Raw genomic sequence first — 16645 nt, 5'->3', positions numbered from 1 at the left:
GTACCCACAAAGAAAGGCCACCCAGGCTACTCTCACGGACTTTTTCGGATTGGGGGATGGTGGGAGGGGGATGGTATTGGTCAACTGGAATTTAGCCTGAGTGGACCCAAGGGGAGAATACACCATTAAAGAAAAAATACACTGAGTGATTCATGCCCATATTTTCAACTACTGATGGCTGCAGAAATGCTAATCCTAACACATACTGACCACAATAATGGATTTCTGCTGCCAATCCCAAGGTTGACATGCCAAAGGCAACAGTCAACCTTCCAATAAAGGAGTTTCATTTTGAGTTTTATCCCTCCCCACTCTTGCAGATGCCCTAACAAAACAAACTCAAAAATCACAAGTGATTAAATTCACTAAGATTTGAGATTGTATTTTCCCCCCTTAAATATTAAAAGAAATTGATGTAACATAGGTGGATTTTAACATTCCTGTTTCAACAATGGAAAATACTGACCAAATAGTAAGTTCTAAAAAAAAAGCTGCAAACAAGGAAATCAGGCAACACTTGTCAGTACACAAGTTCAGATACCTAGGTCTGTTTAGAGCTCATTTCAGAAGGAACCTCTCTTGAGGGGGTAGTCAAACTATCTGCTCCCAGACCTCTGGCAGTGCTGCTGAATCCATATCCTGCCCCACTGTGTGGCTGAGATCAGGAACCAGACATGTAAAGGAATCTGAAACAAATCCTGGCTCACAACAACTTCTAAGACAAGGTTGAGAAAAGGCCATTCTGTCCACTGATAATTAATCCTCTAGTAGCCCAATGCCACAGCCTAGCGTGCAGTACTGTAATACGTTGTGCCAAATGCAACACGGTCACATAACTTTCACTTTACCAGTGAATCACCTAATAGCCACGTTCCATGACACTAGCTGCGCTCAACAAAAGAGCTCCAGATAATATGGCTATTTAAATCCTTTAACATTAAAACTAATCGTCTATGGCAGGAGTGTCCAAGCTTTTTATCATTGTCGGTGTACACTGAAGCCTTGCTGGCCACATAAAAATTCAAATCAATATTCCATTAGTCTGCACGCATCTCAAAATGTGCATACCAACAAATTTTGAAGTTCTAATTTAGGATTTATCGACCAAGAGTGCGAAGAACCTCCAGACCCTTGAAATTCGAACAGTGAGTAAAAAATAAAAATACAAGTAAAACAAAACAGGATTTATGAGCCAGAGTACCAATTGTGAGCTGCATGTGGCCCACAGGCAATAGCTTCAATAACCCTGGTCTATGACACTGAATTTAAAGCAATCACTTTTTTAAATTATTGTTATAGAAAAATACCAGTGACAATAAAGTATTTCCACTGGTGGAGAATCACAAGACAGTTCAAATACGTTCTCCAGAGCCTGCAAAACTACACCCCTATACTAAAGTTCTTTAAATTTCCAGCAGGGAAAATTATTCCCATCTCAAGTATTGAGTACTTAGAGCAGGGCACATGGGTACGTAGCATAGTGGTTATGTTACTGGACTAGTAATCCAGAGGCCTGGAATAATGAGACATAAGTTCAAATCCCACCACGGCAGCTGGGGAATTTAAATTCAGTTAATTACATTTTTTTAAAAAGCTAGTATCAGTAAAAGTGACCATGAAGCTACCGAATTGTCATAAAAACCCATCTGGTTCACTAATGTCCTTTAGTAATTAATGTTGTATATGTGACTCCAGACCCACAGCAATGTGGTTGATTCTTAACTGTCCTCCGAAATGGCTTAGCAAGCCACTCAGTTGTACAATCCTGCTACAAAAAGACATAATAAGCAGCACCGTGGGAGAACTTTCACCACACGGACTGCAGCGGTTCAAGGCAGCAGCTCACCACCACCTTCTTAAGGGCAATTAGGGATGGGCAATAAATGCCGGCCTCGCCAGCGACGCCCACATCCCATGAATGAACTTTTTTTTAAAAAAAGGACAAAAAGCAAGTAGGACAGTAAGATTCAACACTAGGGGGGAAAAAAACTGTCCCCCCACCCCTTCCCCACACAGGGACAAGGTAGAGGGTTCGTGATGCCAGCATCACACTTGAGTAGGCAATCTGACAATAAGCCAGATCAGGCTTAACTGATTAAACAAATCCCTTAAGTAAGGACAGCTTTTCTGTTACACATCCTATATTGATCCACCTGGACTGTATTAGCTAACCACCAAGTAGCCCCGCTGAGCACTGCAACCAACACAACTACTTATCAATATTTTAATGAATAGAAACTCTCGTTTCTGTGTAAAGGAAACCAAGTAAATGTTAAATGCTGTTACAATATGCTCCAGCAGCTAAAGGAGCAATTCAATTGGTTGTTACCAGCACAACGACAGATTATGTGCTGCACTGACCAGCAGCACTAAAAATAGTTTCTTCATTTATTGTACATAGGATTTTCAGGAAATAATTCACAAAGTACTTAAGAAATGTAGCTGGTGCAATCTCTCAATCCAACAAACTCATCTCTTAATGTTTCTCCCTTTCTTCACATGCCTCAACTCTACGGCTGCTGCCACTGTCACTTGCTCGCTGACTATTCAGAGTTGTCCAGAATGACACTTCCTCCGATTTTCTCTTCTTTCCTGGAGAAAAGTGCTTACCCTGCACTCAATAGGCAGGACCACTGTTAAAACACTTCAGAAACCCCAATTTCTATCCTCGGTTTAAACCTGGCACAATTTCCACAGATGTCAGCTACATGGTGCGCCTGCTCCACAAGGACAGTGCACACCACACATTGCAAACAGATCCTATCCTGCACCAAGTCCCATCCATCCATAATCTTTGCCCCCTAAAGCATTGATTTCAAAATCCTTTTCAAGTCCATTTGTAGCTTGCCTCCACCCTATGACCCTCTGTTCTTCTGAGTCTGGAGTACAATGCACCTCCCTTCCCTCTGCTCCACCACTGGCGATACAGCTGTGAGCCATCATGGCCCCACACTCAGCAATTCTCTTCCTAAACATCTCCGCCTTGCCACATCTCTCCTAAACTTCAAAAATCTTCTCAAGGCCCATGTGCTTGAGCAGTCACCCCACTTCCTCCCCCCGCTCCCTCCCAAACTCATCCAATTTCTGCTTGGTGTCCTATAAGCCCCTGTGAAGCATCCTGTGTCCCTGTCTTACTTTAAAGGTGCCCATATGAGTGTAAATTGTTGCTGCAAACACATGTCCGTTCTAAATAAAGCAAACAACTGTTGGACTTTCTACAAGAGTTAAATTTGTAGGATCCGTACAGGGATATTTTACTTGGGATGGATTGGAAGGGAGGCAAGATGATGGATAGTAATATCCTAGTACAGGTGAAAGTCTTAGGAAGGAATGGCATAATTATGACTGAACGCATCTTACCTGCCTGACTATACTCTGGATGAGTTTATCCATCGTAAAAGCAATGAAGGCATGAATAGTAAACATTTCCCGAAGTGTGTCCTCATACTGAGAGGAGTCCATGTTGCCATCCAGAAGGTTCCGCACCATATCAAGGAAAGCTGGATAATAATCTTCCACATCAATATCCACTGAAATTCGACAAAGCAACAGGTTACAGCACCGACCCTTGCACACACAAAGCAATTCACATCACACATTGTCCCTTGCACACAAGTCCAAAGCATCAGCTACATACAGCCCAAAATAAACAGGTCTCACACATTTACAAAGCACAGCCTCTCACACAGCCACTGCCACACGTAAACTCAGCCCCTCGCACCAGTCTCATGCACTTACAAAGCACTACGCCTCATATCAGATACAAACAGCCCGTGTTCCCTCGCCTCAAGTATTAGAAAATTGCAAACATGGTCCGCAATTCACTGCCTGAAAGGGCGGTGGAAGTAGATTCAATAGTAACTTTCAAAAGAAAATTGGATATATACTTGAAAAGGAAAGATTTGCAGGGGAAAGAGAAGGGGAGTGGGACTAATTGGTAACTCTTTCAGAGAGTCGGCACAGGCACGATGGACCGAATGGTCTCATTCTGTGCTGTATGATTATATGTCAAAAGCTAATGCAATTACTATTATCCTTTATCATGTCAATCATTGACCATAGTAAACGATTAAGAAGAATCATCCCAAAGGAGATGATTTCCTAGTAAATGTAACACGAGCAATAAGTCAAAGTATCACAGGACAATGATGATCATAGCTGTACTGTGACATCCTAGGTTCCCTCTCGTGATTGAGTTACCACCATCTCCATGTTTCAGTATTTAATGATAACGGTTTCCGGTGTCTGTCCATCAATCTGAAATCTCTCTCACAGATTTGTCGATGTTATTAAAATTCTATTCTCGCCACTAGTATCAAATCCAACCCAGAATGTGGAGTTCAAAGTTCAGAAGATTAAACTTGTATGACCACGGCTCATAGGCTGATATTAAGAACTTTACAGGACTACAGTTAGACAACAAACATAATTACTCTTTTGTAAAAACACTGGCTATATTTTGCTGGTCAGTCTTTATGCTGCAGCAGTGCAGGTAGTAAAGAAATTTCCCAAGCACTTCACGTGGAATGGACGTGCATTGTGTAGTTACTGTGTAGTGTGGGTAATCACGCAGCAAGATCCTATAAACAGCAATGCAATGAATGACCAGTTTATCTGTTTTCAGGTTCAGGGAGGAAATTTGTCAGTTAAATGGGAGAACTCCCTGCTCTTCTTAGAATAGTGCCATGGGATATTTAGCATCCCCCTGAACCAACAGAACAAGCAGACCGGGCCTCACTCTAATGTCTCATCCGAAGGATGGCACCTCCGTCAATGCAATGCTCAGTACTGCACTTAAGTATCAGCTGAGATTATGTGCTCAAGTCACGCAGCAGTGGGCTTGAACCCACAACCTACTGACTCAGAAGTGAGAGTGCTACCACTGAGCCACAGCTGACACCAGTAGGTTCTCCTCCCACCACAATTTATTCCTGCGCTTTACCAGAAAAATCCTAGACTGTGGTAACTTTTAGCTGTACTTTATAGATAGTATATGGAGAAGTTCCCCAGTACTGGCACATTACCAAAAGGGCTGACATAGTAATAAATAGTAAGAAAAAAAAGTGCAAAAAAATTTCAAAATGAATCGCAGTTTGCTGGAGATCAGAGGCTTATTACAACAGGCAGTGTGCCAATTCACCTACAGTCAGAGGCATTGGAGGATGCTGCGGTTCCAAATACGTTCCGTACTCTGCACAAAACACTCTAACATTAGGATGGAGAGTCAGCACCAGCATTACAAATTCGGATCTGCCAGGTACCTTCTCGGGGTCAGTGGCGTCACTCGCCCCTGTAAGCGGTCCAAGCACCTTTCTTTTATGGGAGTTGACTCACACGGCCTACATCTACTGCCATGATAACAGGACCCACGGTCAGACATGAAACAGATATTCGTATCTTGTACAGATGTGCTTCTTAAATCTCACCAAAACAGATTGAGCAAACACTTGGTGAGACAAGGGCAGATACAAATTGATAAGCTCTTTAAATCATAGTAAGGTGAACAAAGAGAATATCAGTTATGATTGGACTCACTTAATTCAATCAATACAACATATCTTCATATAATGATACAAATTAAAAAACAAGCCACCCTTCCCCACATCAGTCATCCTACTTGACTTAAACAAGCTAACTTCTAAATGTCTTCTGACATTTCTAACCCCTTACTCTCTGTAAACATCCTAAACGCTTATGTCTGGTCTCTCAGTTTATAAACAGGGGAGTGGGATTAATTGAAAGCTCTTTCAGAGAGCCGGCTAAAGACTTTCCAACACAATGGGTGTGAGGTGTTTTCTGATTATTGAGACAAGCTACCAAACTGCTTACTGTTTAGTCTTTGGAAAAAACAACCTTAAGTGATTATATTAACCACCTTTCATCTGGGTGCCTCTTTTAAAAAAAAAACGTGTGAGAATACACTTTGTCGTAAGAGCCCAACGTTAAAATGAAATCTTTTTCCAAATCCTTTACTGTGGAGAAATGGTCAAAAGATGCCAAAACACGACAGTCATGAAGTGTCATCTGAAAGTTTTCTTTTTTAAAAAATAATCAAGATTCTGTCCAGAGAGTACTGAATTCCTTGAAGCTGCCTGCACCTGAGGATCAAGTACAACGGAATCAAATGGGAAGTGGAGCACTGCAGCACAAAGGCAGTTGCAATTCAGTATCAACTGAGTGGCCAGGATAACCATTCTGAAAAAATGAAACATCACACTGGAAACCTACATGGTGTTTTGAGGCATGCAACACAGGTTATATATAGATCAGACAAACTTCTGCACTAGATTTATCTAACCAGTGTCATACCTAGACCTGGGAGTCCTCAATGCTGACACTGTGTGCAAAAATGAAATGTAAAAAGAGCTCCAATCATTCATCACTTTCACCAACACAAAATACATCTTAAAGATCGAATCAGACCATCACATTCAGTGCGTTAATGGTAAGAAAATAAAGTGGCTGCCTTTATTATTTCCCAATAGGGAAAGCCCACTCAGATTCCTGTGTATACTCACTGGGTTCCTTTAGTCGAAGCTGAACAGCAGGACTGTCATTTTTGTCTCGCTTTCCTGTCAGCATCTCCCGCTCTCTCTCTCTGCATTCCTCCTCAATCTGCTTCTCCGCCTGGTTATAGATCTTTAGGAGTCGTAAGCACAGGATCTGGTGAAGCCGGATGAAGATATACCAGTTATTGTTCACAAAGAACAGGTTGTACACATCGTCCATGCCCCGCAGCTTCTGTGCTCCCGTGTTGCTGAACATCAGTTTCGGCTTGGATGGGCTGCCGCCGATGCCATTGTGCTTTTTGGTTGCCCCCGTGCTCTCGTCAATGTCCATCTCCTCATCTTCTTCGTCCTCTTTCTCATCCTCTACGTCAGACAGCTCTCCGCGCTGAGCAAACAACAGATCGGGGATGAAGTGATAAATTATCTGTTTGATTTTGTATTTATCTTCCTTCTGTATCCCAGTCTGCCGCTTGACGTGATGGATGATGAGAGAGGCTGCATCTTCCATGATCTGCTTGTCCTCGTAAACAAAGGTTAAGTGAGAACCTGATGGTACATGTGCGTGATCTTCAGACGCCTGTTCTTGTCGCTAAACAGGCGCAAGTAAACAGAAGAGGAAACATTAGGCATAAATTTACAATAAAACACTTTCAACAACTGCGGTTATAAGAGCAGATGTTTAATGCATTTCATTTTTGTTGTGTAAGACGCCAGATTGATGCACTGTTAATTTTCATAGAAAGAAGGCAAGAACTTGCATTTATAAAGCACCTGTCACAACCTCAGGACGCCCCAAAGCATTTTACTTTTGAAATATATTCACTATTGTAGCGTGGAGCAATGCGGCAGCCAATTTGCACATAGCAAGGTCCCACAAACAGCAATGAGATACACAACCAGATAATCTGTTTTTACTAATGTTGATAGAGGGAGCCTCGGTTTATCGTCTCAGCCAACAGACGGCACCTCCAACAGTGCAGAACTCCTTCAGTACTGCACTGAGGTGTCAGCCTAGATTGTGTGCTCAAGTCTCTGGAGTGGGATTTGAACCCACAACCAGTTAGTCTGACTCAGAGATCAGTGTGCTACCACTGAGCCACAGCTGACACCTATAGAGTTTTGAATTGGTGCAATTATGTAATAGATATACATATAAAGAATCAACTAAGTTGAAATTCTTGTGACAATAACAGGATTCAGACAAGTTTTAAAACAAAGGAGGGTTTGACTTGAACTTGTTACAGTCTCAGCAATGGTATTGGCCCAGTTATAAAAAATCATTAAAGCTCACTTGCGATCACTCACAACTAAAACTGTCATGTTGTACATCTGTAAAACTAATACAGGATGCTGTTTCTGCATGTGGTCATCAGGATCAATAACAAGCAAACTGCTTTTTACATAGGATTTTATGGTTCAAAAATCAAGAAAGTAACAGCTGAGTTTGACCACTGGACAAGGCAGGAAAAAAAGTAAATCTCAAAGAATCTTACACCACAGAAGGAGGCCTTTCGGCCCATCGTGCCTGTGCCAGCTCTTTGAAAGAGCTATCCAATTGGTCCCACTCCCTCATTATTTCCCCATATCCCTGCAAATTTTTCCTGTTCAAGTATATATCCAATTCCCCTTTGAAAGTTATTACTGAATCTGAATTCCACCACCTTATCAGGCAGTGCCTTGCAGATTATAACAATTACCTGCGTGAAAAAAATTCTCCTCATCTTATCCCTCCGGTCCTTTTGCCAATGATCTTAAATTGCATTTTAAAATGGCATGCCCCCATCACTAGTCAGGAACGAAAACTATGCCAAACTCCAGCGCTTGTGACAGACACTAGTGGGTGACTTCAACAGGACACAAACACTAAAGTGAAACAATCTGCCAGGAGCTAAAGAGAAAATATTTGCTAAGCAGTTTTACGGAACGAGTCTCTAAACCTCACTTAGTGCCTCCCTGCAGGGTATGGCCTAGATCAAGAATGTTTAAAGAGCAGCAGGCATGAAACCTCCGTGGCTCTGCACGCTAAGACAAGCACCCTAATGTTCCACCACACCAACCAGTGCAGGCTTAGAATGTCAATGGTTACTGAACAATTAAAAGAAAACTTCAAAGTCTGTGCATAGACAGAAGGGGCGTCAATAACATGTCATAACCTGGGGCACTGAAAAATCACGGGCACTTTTTTTAAAATCACAGAATGTTATAAGCTGGATAGCCCGGTGGTGAAGGATAGAACACTAGAGCCTGGTCTTCAGTTGCTTCCAAGCCTTTATTCACAGAGATCCACATTACACACACCCACACCCTAGATCAGCTCTCTTATATATGAATACAAGAGAGCGCCAATTGATACACACCACCTGAATACAATTAACACTGATAGATATAAATCTCATGGATACAATTAACCCAGAATGTACAAAAATCACATGCTTCCCTCAAAAGTGCACTGTTCCTCTTTCCCCGACTCTGCCACTCCAAGTTCCTACCTGTGCAGCTGCTTTGGGAGGTCGAACTCTACTGCATGCTCTGAGCAGGAACTCAATCTTTTAGAGCAGTATCAGATAGGAGCGGCAGTAAGGAGTAAGCTTGGGAGACTGGGTCCATAAGCTTGCAGATGGGTGGGGAATAGAAGATGGGAGAAAGGCAACACAGAATGAACCTGGGGGGGGGGGGGGGGGTGCATGGAGAAGGGGAAAAGAATGGCCTCATGCGCTGGGAAGGGAGGGAGATTAATAAACAGAGAGTACTGATGCATTTCCGCTACAGCCGGCATTACTAGGCAAAATGAGAGCAAATCCTTGCAAATTGTGGTCACAATCTTCGAGTAAACCCGGGTGTAACCAAGCAAAACTGGGTCACACTTCTCAGTGGACGATTAGCCTAACAATCAAACTGATTAAGAACATTAATGTTGAGGTTAAAGCTGTTGCAGACAATGGATGATTCCCAGGCGCCCTCTCACCACCAGTAAGAAATGGGGTCTCTCTCCCCATTGCACCTTGAAATCACCAGTCACAAAGCAGCAGGCACCCCCCCCCCACTTCCAGCCCCCAACAATTGCAAGTACACTATACCTCATCATATATGCTCTCTATTTCATTGAGCAAACTTTTGGAGCGCAGAGTTTTGGTGTCGTTCTGTTTGAAGTTGATTCCCTGATGATCAAGAGACTTCAGGTAGTACTTCTCGTTCTGCTCTCTCCAAATCTTATTGAAACCCCTTTGTGCTTCTCGCCATTCTTCCTCCTTTGCTTTTAATCTGAAAGGGACAAGGCAAAAAAAATTCTGAAGACACCAAGTTACAACTCATAAGCACCTTAAATGAGACAGAAACAAAGAGAACAAGAGGGGCAAATTAACTTTGGTAAAATGATGAGGGGGGAAATGGGCCTTGTACCATGTTGGAACCTCAAATTAATACACCATGGAGGCAGGATGCTGATTTGCACACATGGTCCTCTAGAAAGCAGTTACCAATCACAACACTGCTAACAGAGGGATATAGGGGAAACTGGAGAGAGTCACCCTAGGGCATTGTCACACAGCTGCTTGCAGCGATTCAGATTGGCACTAGTGATAGCACTTTGCTGCCCTCTTGATTGGGGAGGGCGTCCTAAGAAAGAGAACTGAAATAAAGTGAAAATGTTTAAGACATCTTCTGGTTAAAGTTCAACAGTTCATCAATGCCACGCTTTGTTCTTCTTCATGTTCAAAATTATCTTTTAAAGGGTAGTCCTGTTGCAGAATCAGTACCTAGCACGCTATGATTAGCCCTTCCAAATTTCCATCCCTTTTCTCCCCCTCTTCTCCTGAAGATGACGACTGTCACTGGGGTGTGGTTCCACGGGCACTAACAGCCCTCTAGTACCTCACCCAAGTGCCCATTCTTGATGTGGGAGTCTGGACAAGAAATGACAGTGGGCTTTTTGACCACTTCAGCCCCGTCTTCACTTCACAAACACAAGTCCTCTCTCGCCAATTTTTCCTAGAGGGGTCAATGCATAATGATCCGGAGTGGAAACCACAGCCCGTTTTCTTCCTTCTGCCCTGAGGGTGCTGAGGCCACTTACTGTACAGTACACCTGTCACTTCCTCAGCTGGGATTGGTCACCTCAGTGCAAAGGTTGAGCTTGAGATCATTCTGCTCTATATACGAACATGCAAAATTGACAGGCAGGAAAAGGCCAGCTGGTCCATCAAGTCTGCCCTACACCATGATGGCCAGAGTATCATGACTAGACACTTCTTTCCTCCCCAACCCTCCTCCACACCTTCCATCCACCCCCGCGGCCATAACTGAATACACAGCACTATAGCCTAGAAATTACATTACATCATGGTGTGCGGCAGGCTTGATGGACCAGCTGGTCTTTTCCTGCCCGTCAATTTCGTATGTCCGTATACAGAGCAGAATGATCTCAAGCTCAACCTCTGTGCTGTTGGTAATATCAGCAAACAAATGCTTAGTGTGTTTGTAGAACATGCCTATGTCTGCTATGTTAACACATGTGTTAACTCACTTATTTTAAATGGGTTAGTGCCTGCATTACAATAGCAGTCAGAGGAATGTCATACAAGCCTGTCAATATTGCCAACAGCAATTTCTAGGCTCAAGGAATGTTTGCATTGAGATAAACCAACACCTCTTAATTTGATACAGTATAGAAACTGTGCAAAGATATCTAGTAATTTTATCATGTGGAACTACTGTGCCAAATATATACAATGCTGAAAGACTTTAAAATATAGTTCATTTAAAACACTTTTGTAATATAAAGCCAGAATAAATCTACCTTTTCAGCACAATGGGAACTGCTACTGCAGGGTTCTTTTTCAGACCATCAAGAATGTCCGCAGCCTTGTCTGCATATATCCTCTGAATGGCCTTACGATGAATGACTTCTGAAGTCCCTCCAAGGGTGTTATCCAAACGGAATTTAGCTTGGTCCTCCGCTGACATTCGTGATAGCTTCTTCTGAACAGTCTCCAAAACACGGATCGTTGCTAGGTTCGTTTCCAGGACAACGTCGAGCTATGCCAAAAAACCCAAGAACAAGCAACTAGTTTTTTTTTTGAATTGCAGTCAACGAAGTTTTCAATTATTATGTAAGAAAAGCTAAGGAACTTTTGAAATGGAAAGTCGAATGTCAAATTCTTAACATTCACTTTTCTGGGAGGCCAGCTGCACTGGTACACCAAAGCATCGTACATGATGTGTTACTGGAACGGAGGGAGTGCTTAGTGGGACAGGAGAGGTGTGGGGGAAAAAAGTTAACAAGTAGAGCTCAAATAAGGGTGCCTTGCAAAGTCTCTAAATGGCTAGTTACAGAGTGACGCTAGAGTAGGTCTATGTGCAGGCTCCTGTTCACTCATTCTCCAAGCAAACGGTGTGTGATACTGGGAACTGAGGGGAGGGAGGAGGAAGGAGGAATAATTCATATTTTCCATTGTCAAAATAGATTCCATCTTTTCAAGACTTCACTGAATTAAAGAGATAAAAATAAAATCACAGTAATAATAACTTTAAAACAGAATTAAATTTTAAATGGACAGGAGTATGGAAGCAATTTAAAAAAAAAATTGTAGCTGGAGTGTTGGGTGAAAATATCTGGGGGAGGCCCCAGGTACAATATCAACTGATCATTTTGATTCTAATACTGAAATTACACACGATCCAGAGTTTGTGAATTACAAATATTAAGCAGTCACAGCATAGCAATTACACCGGATCCTGGTACAACACCAGAGTGTGTAACAGATGATACTCCTCGTGGGTCACCTATCAAGTGCTAAACAGTGAAACCTAACCCAGTACCCGTGAGTTGTGCTTCACATAGGGAAATACAGTTTCAAGTCTAAATATTGCAGCCTGAATGTGTGCAACTCGCTGAACTGAAAACCACAGTGCAATCTGTGTATAACACCCACTTCATTTTAGAAATAACTAAGCCTTTTTCTCATAACTGAATTTGAAGCATTAAGAAGCCAGTCACCAACCATTACAAGCATTTCATCAGAACAGGAGTAGACGATTCGGCTCCTCGCACCTACTCTACCCATTTAATTAGATCATGGCTGATCAGCACCTCAATTCCATTTACCTGCTGTAGCTCCATATCCCAATACGCTTGCCTAACAAAAATCGATCTCTCTCACTCTTGACAGCTCAATTTATCCTCGCGTCCACAGCCGTTTGGGGGAAAGAGTTCCAGATTTCTACCACCCTTTGTGTGAAAAAATGCTTCCTGATTTCGCTCCTAAATGGCCAAGTTCTAATTTTAAGATTAAAGTCCCTTCGCTCTTGATTCCCCCACCAGAGGAAATAGTTTCTCCGCATCGACCCTATCAAATCCTTTTAACATTTTAGATAACTCGATCAAATCACCCCTCTATCATCTACACTCAACACTCCCCTTAACACCAAATACTCTGAATTCAAATAACAAATGATATGCAGCATTTGCACCGCAACTCAGGTAAAAGTAAGTGATCTTCAGTCATGGACCCACTATTTAATTCTAACTGTACAAATAGGAAGAAAAATCTTGGCACAGAAACATTACTACTCATCAACTAACGGCAAATGAAGTGTGCATGGTTATCATGGACCTTTCATGCGCCAGAGGCTACTTGCCCATGAGGCAAGCCAGGGCACTAACTGGTTAATGACTGGCATCACATCTGCATCATTTCTTAGATTCTGTTTTGTTTTCTATTGCTGCCTTGGATGGTTTTTTTTGTAAAAGGCTCAACTCAGAAAGAAAACGGAATCAATGAGTAAAGCACAACAAATGCAAAACTTTACAGCAGTTTCCCACCAGTCAGAATCTTCTTTATATAGATTTATTTCAACACATAAATGCGTAGATTCTGAAGTGGGCACTAGGTGGCACAGTGGTCTACATTTTTGTTTACAGGTCCAAATCACGGGGTTACCCATCATTAATATTCATCAGCTGCATAGTAATGGATTACATACTTACAAAAACCCAGTGGCCATTTCAAGGTGTGGGGTGTGAGTGTGAACGCGTGTCCGCATGTCTGTTCAGCAGGTCCGCTTACCTCAAACCTCTCATCTTCACACCTGTAGATGTGCTCTTCATACTGTGTTTTCTTTGAGCTGACAAAGGTAGAGTCTTCAGACCAGGAGGGGAAGGACACCCACGTATCATTCAGAACCTGTAGTAATTGTATCAGAAATAGTTACAGAGCAACAAAGAGATAAGCAAACATAGTCTAGTTGTAAAGACTGGATGGTTCTACCAATGTCCATGCGTATGCTGGCAGTATCTCTGTATGTGACAAGGCCCAATGCAAACAATGAAACTCATCACCGATGAAACCTTCAAAAACATATCTGAATCACGAGTTTCAGTCTCCCACGCCACCCAGTTCTTTTTTTTTTGAGTTCATGCTAATATTTTACAATGCGTGTCCGCACAAATTGTGTGGGAAACGCAAAATTAACCATCACATTTTAACATAACATTATTTCCTTTTTGTGGTCAGTGACTAGATTTACCATCTAGTGGCTAGTAGTAGGAAATGTCTGGCCCGCACACACCTGCCCCTCACCCCCCACCTTCCTGGGGAACCAGTCCACACACACCCGCCCCTCACCCCCCACCTTCCTGGGGAACCATACCACACACACCTGCCCCTCACCCCCTCCCCAAAGTACCACCCAAAAGCGGCCATTGTTTCCCCACTTGACTCTGACAATAAATGTACAGGACATTCAAATGCAGGGAGCAACATCGGCCATGCCTGAAAGGGTGGTGGAATCAGATTTGGCAAGTGGGTCGGTAATCAGAAGTCATAGATTTAAAATAATTGGCAAACGAACTAGAGAGGAAATTAGGAGAAATTTATTCACACAGGGTTGTTAAGATCTGGAACTCACTTCCTGAAAGGGTGGTGGAATCAGATTCCATGGGAACTTTCAAAAGGCAATTGGACATATGCAGGGTTATGTGGAAAAAGCTTGGGTGTGGGAGTAAATTGGACAGCTCTTTCAAAGAGCTGGCACAGGCACGATGGGCCGAACGGCCTCCTTCTGCGCTAGCAATTCACACACTGAAAAAAAAAACACCATGCCCAGCCTCCAAGTCACCCACACAACAATGTGATGGCCATTACGAGCTAAATCAGAGTTCAGCCTCAAAGTGAGTCTCTGGTTTGCCCATCCAGGACACTGCTGGACATCTTCAGCTACATCGGAATTCAGCCTGCAGTGCAATCATTTCATAAAAATATCCTTACCTCTTTGCAAAGGGGAGTTCTGCCGGTACACTTGGGCTGTTGGAAGCTTTTGGGCAGTGCTCGATAACTTGAACCAAGTCGTTTGCAAGAAGCGTAATCAATTTCCATTGCAATACCCTCTGTAGCTCTCTCCTTAGGAAATGCCTCAATGTGGGAGGACTCCTTGTAACCCAGGAAATTCTTAAACCAGACGAAGAGCTCGGGAAACTTTCTGCAAGATAGCATGGACAATTCAAACAGTAAATCCAGTTCTTCTCCTTTTTGGTTTGATGTTCAGCTGCTCAATATAGTCTACAGGATGGTTTGGCCTCTACCTTTTCCCTTGCCCTCTGTAGGGGAAGTAGACATGTGGAGGTTCTCAGGCTCAAACCCATGTCCTAACCACACTGTACTGAATTGCACAGGTCTGAAAATGTGCTGCCCGCTAATTAAAAACTCCAGAACATATCTGTGTGGTAATTTACACATGTAACTACATGCTGACAAGTTCCATAATGTAGACTGCATAAAACTAAGGCCAGGTGTAAACCAGCAGGAAATGGTGCCGGAAAGTCTTGAGGCAATGTTTATTGTGAACTCAAACCATCATGCATACAATAACGTCTATTATTTAGAAACAAGTACATTGTAGATTTCATTTTTCTTTCTTTAACCCCCCTGAATCAAACTGCTAAACCACTACCTGGATGTACCACTCTCTTCTTTTAGGGAAGGGTGAACCGTTATTTTTAACAGGACCCAGTGAGTAGCCTTTTATTGCTGAGCAACTGGTGCAACACTATAAGAGCAAGCAGTGGAAATTAAGCTTTCTCCAAATTAAACAGCTTGCAGATCAGCAGTAAGTTAAAGAGGGCCTACCCCAAGTACTGGTACAACCTGCTTGTTAACTGAAGCCAAAAAACACAAGAACAGGTGTTTAATGTTTAGTTTCACAGGCGCACATTTTTTTCCTGCAATTCCTTCTGAATTTGAAAGGATAATTCTAACGCCAACCACAAACATCAAGACCTCCTCGTCTCCAATTGGTTATGTTGACTACCGGTAATCGTTTTTGAAACCTACAACTTTTGAAAATTCCATTTGTGTAACATTACGAAACCCACTGGGCGAGCACGATACTGCTTCTGTGTACGAATGGAAATATCCGATCTTCGTGGGTTCATTTGCAAGTTGCATCATTATCCACAAACGCTGGATGTTTACATGCTGATGAGTTAGGACCGTGTTACTATCTCTTAAACTATGCTGAAAACGTTACCCCGGTAATTTCAAGCCGAGTGCAGAGTCGCTAGTCATAGTAGTGAACAGGTAAGGGGCTGCAGATCCCCATCACCTCAGCTGTGATCTCTGACAGGCCATCAAAGTAAGAGGGAAAGGTAGAGCGCAGGTCAGACTTTATCACCTCCTCCCAATATCCCCACCATCACAGAAGCCAGTCTTCAGCCAATTCGATTCACTCCATGTGATATCAAGAAACGGCTGAGTGCACTGGATACAGCATAGGCTACGGGCCCCGACAAATCCCGGCTGTAGTGCTGAAGACTTGTGCTCCAGAACTAGCTGCGCCTCTAGCCAAACTGTTGCAGTACAGCTACAACACTGGCATCTACCCGACAATGTGGAAAATTGCCCAGGTATGTCCTGTCCACAAAAAGCAGGACAAATCCAATCCGGCCAATTACCGCCCCATCAGTCTACTCTCAATCATCAGCAAAGTGATGGAAGGTGTCGTTGACAGTGCTGTCAAGCGGCACTTACTCACCGATGCTCGGTTTGGGTTCCGCCAGGACCACTCGGCTCCAGACCTCATTACAGCCTTGGTCCAAACATAGACAAAAGAGCTGAATTCCAGAGGTGAGGTGAGAGTGACTG

General features: G+C 42.9%; 1 protein-coding gene across 3 annotated transcripts in view; it reads right to left on the bottom strand.

The window, feature by feature from the left end:
* The window catches only part of sin3aa (SIN3 transcription regulator family member Aa), a 111216-nt gene that overhangs the window by 19525 nt on the left and 75046 nt on the right, over positions 1-16645 (bottom strand). For all 3 annotated transcript variants that reach the window (XM_067973360.1, XM_067973359.1, XM_067973361.1), the window contains 6 exons: positions 14774-14984; positions 13574-13690; positions 11305-11543; positions 9587-9770; positions 6519-7098; positions 3361-3530 (listed from right to left, as the gene is read on the bottom strand). In XM_067973360.1, coding sequence (XP_067829461.1) covers positions 3361-3530; positions 6519-7098; positions 9587-9770; positions 11305-11543; positions 13574-13690; positions 14774-14984 — 1501 coding nt within the window. The remainder of the gene's footprint in view (positions 1-3360; positions 3531-6518; positions 7099-9586; positions 9771-11304; positions 11544-13573; positions 13691-14773; positions 14985-16645) is intronic.

This window comes from Heptranchias perlo, chromosome 38, assembly GCF_035084215.1.
Source record: "Heptranchias perlo isolate sHepPer1 chromosome 38, sHepPer1.hap1, whole genome shotgun sequence".
Classification (NCBI taxonomy): domain Eukaryota; kingdom Metazoa; phylum Chordata; class Chondrichthyes; order Hexanchiformes; family Hexanchidae; genus Heptranchias; species Heptranchias perlo.
Note: the sequence above shows the minus strand (reverse complement) of the source record. Positions and strands in the feature narration are given on the sequence as shown.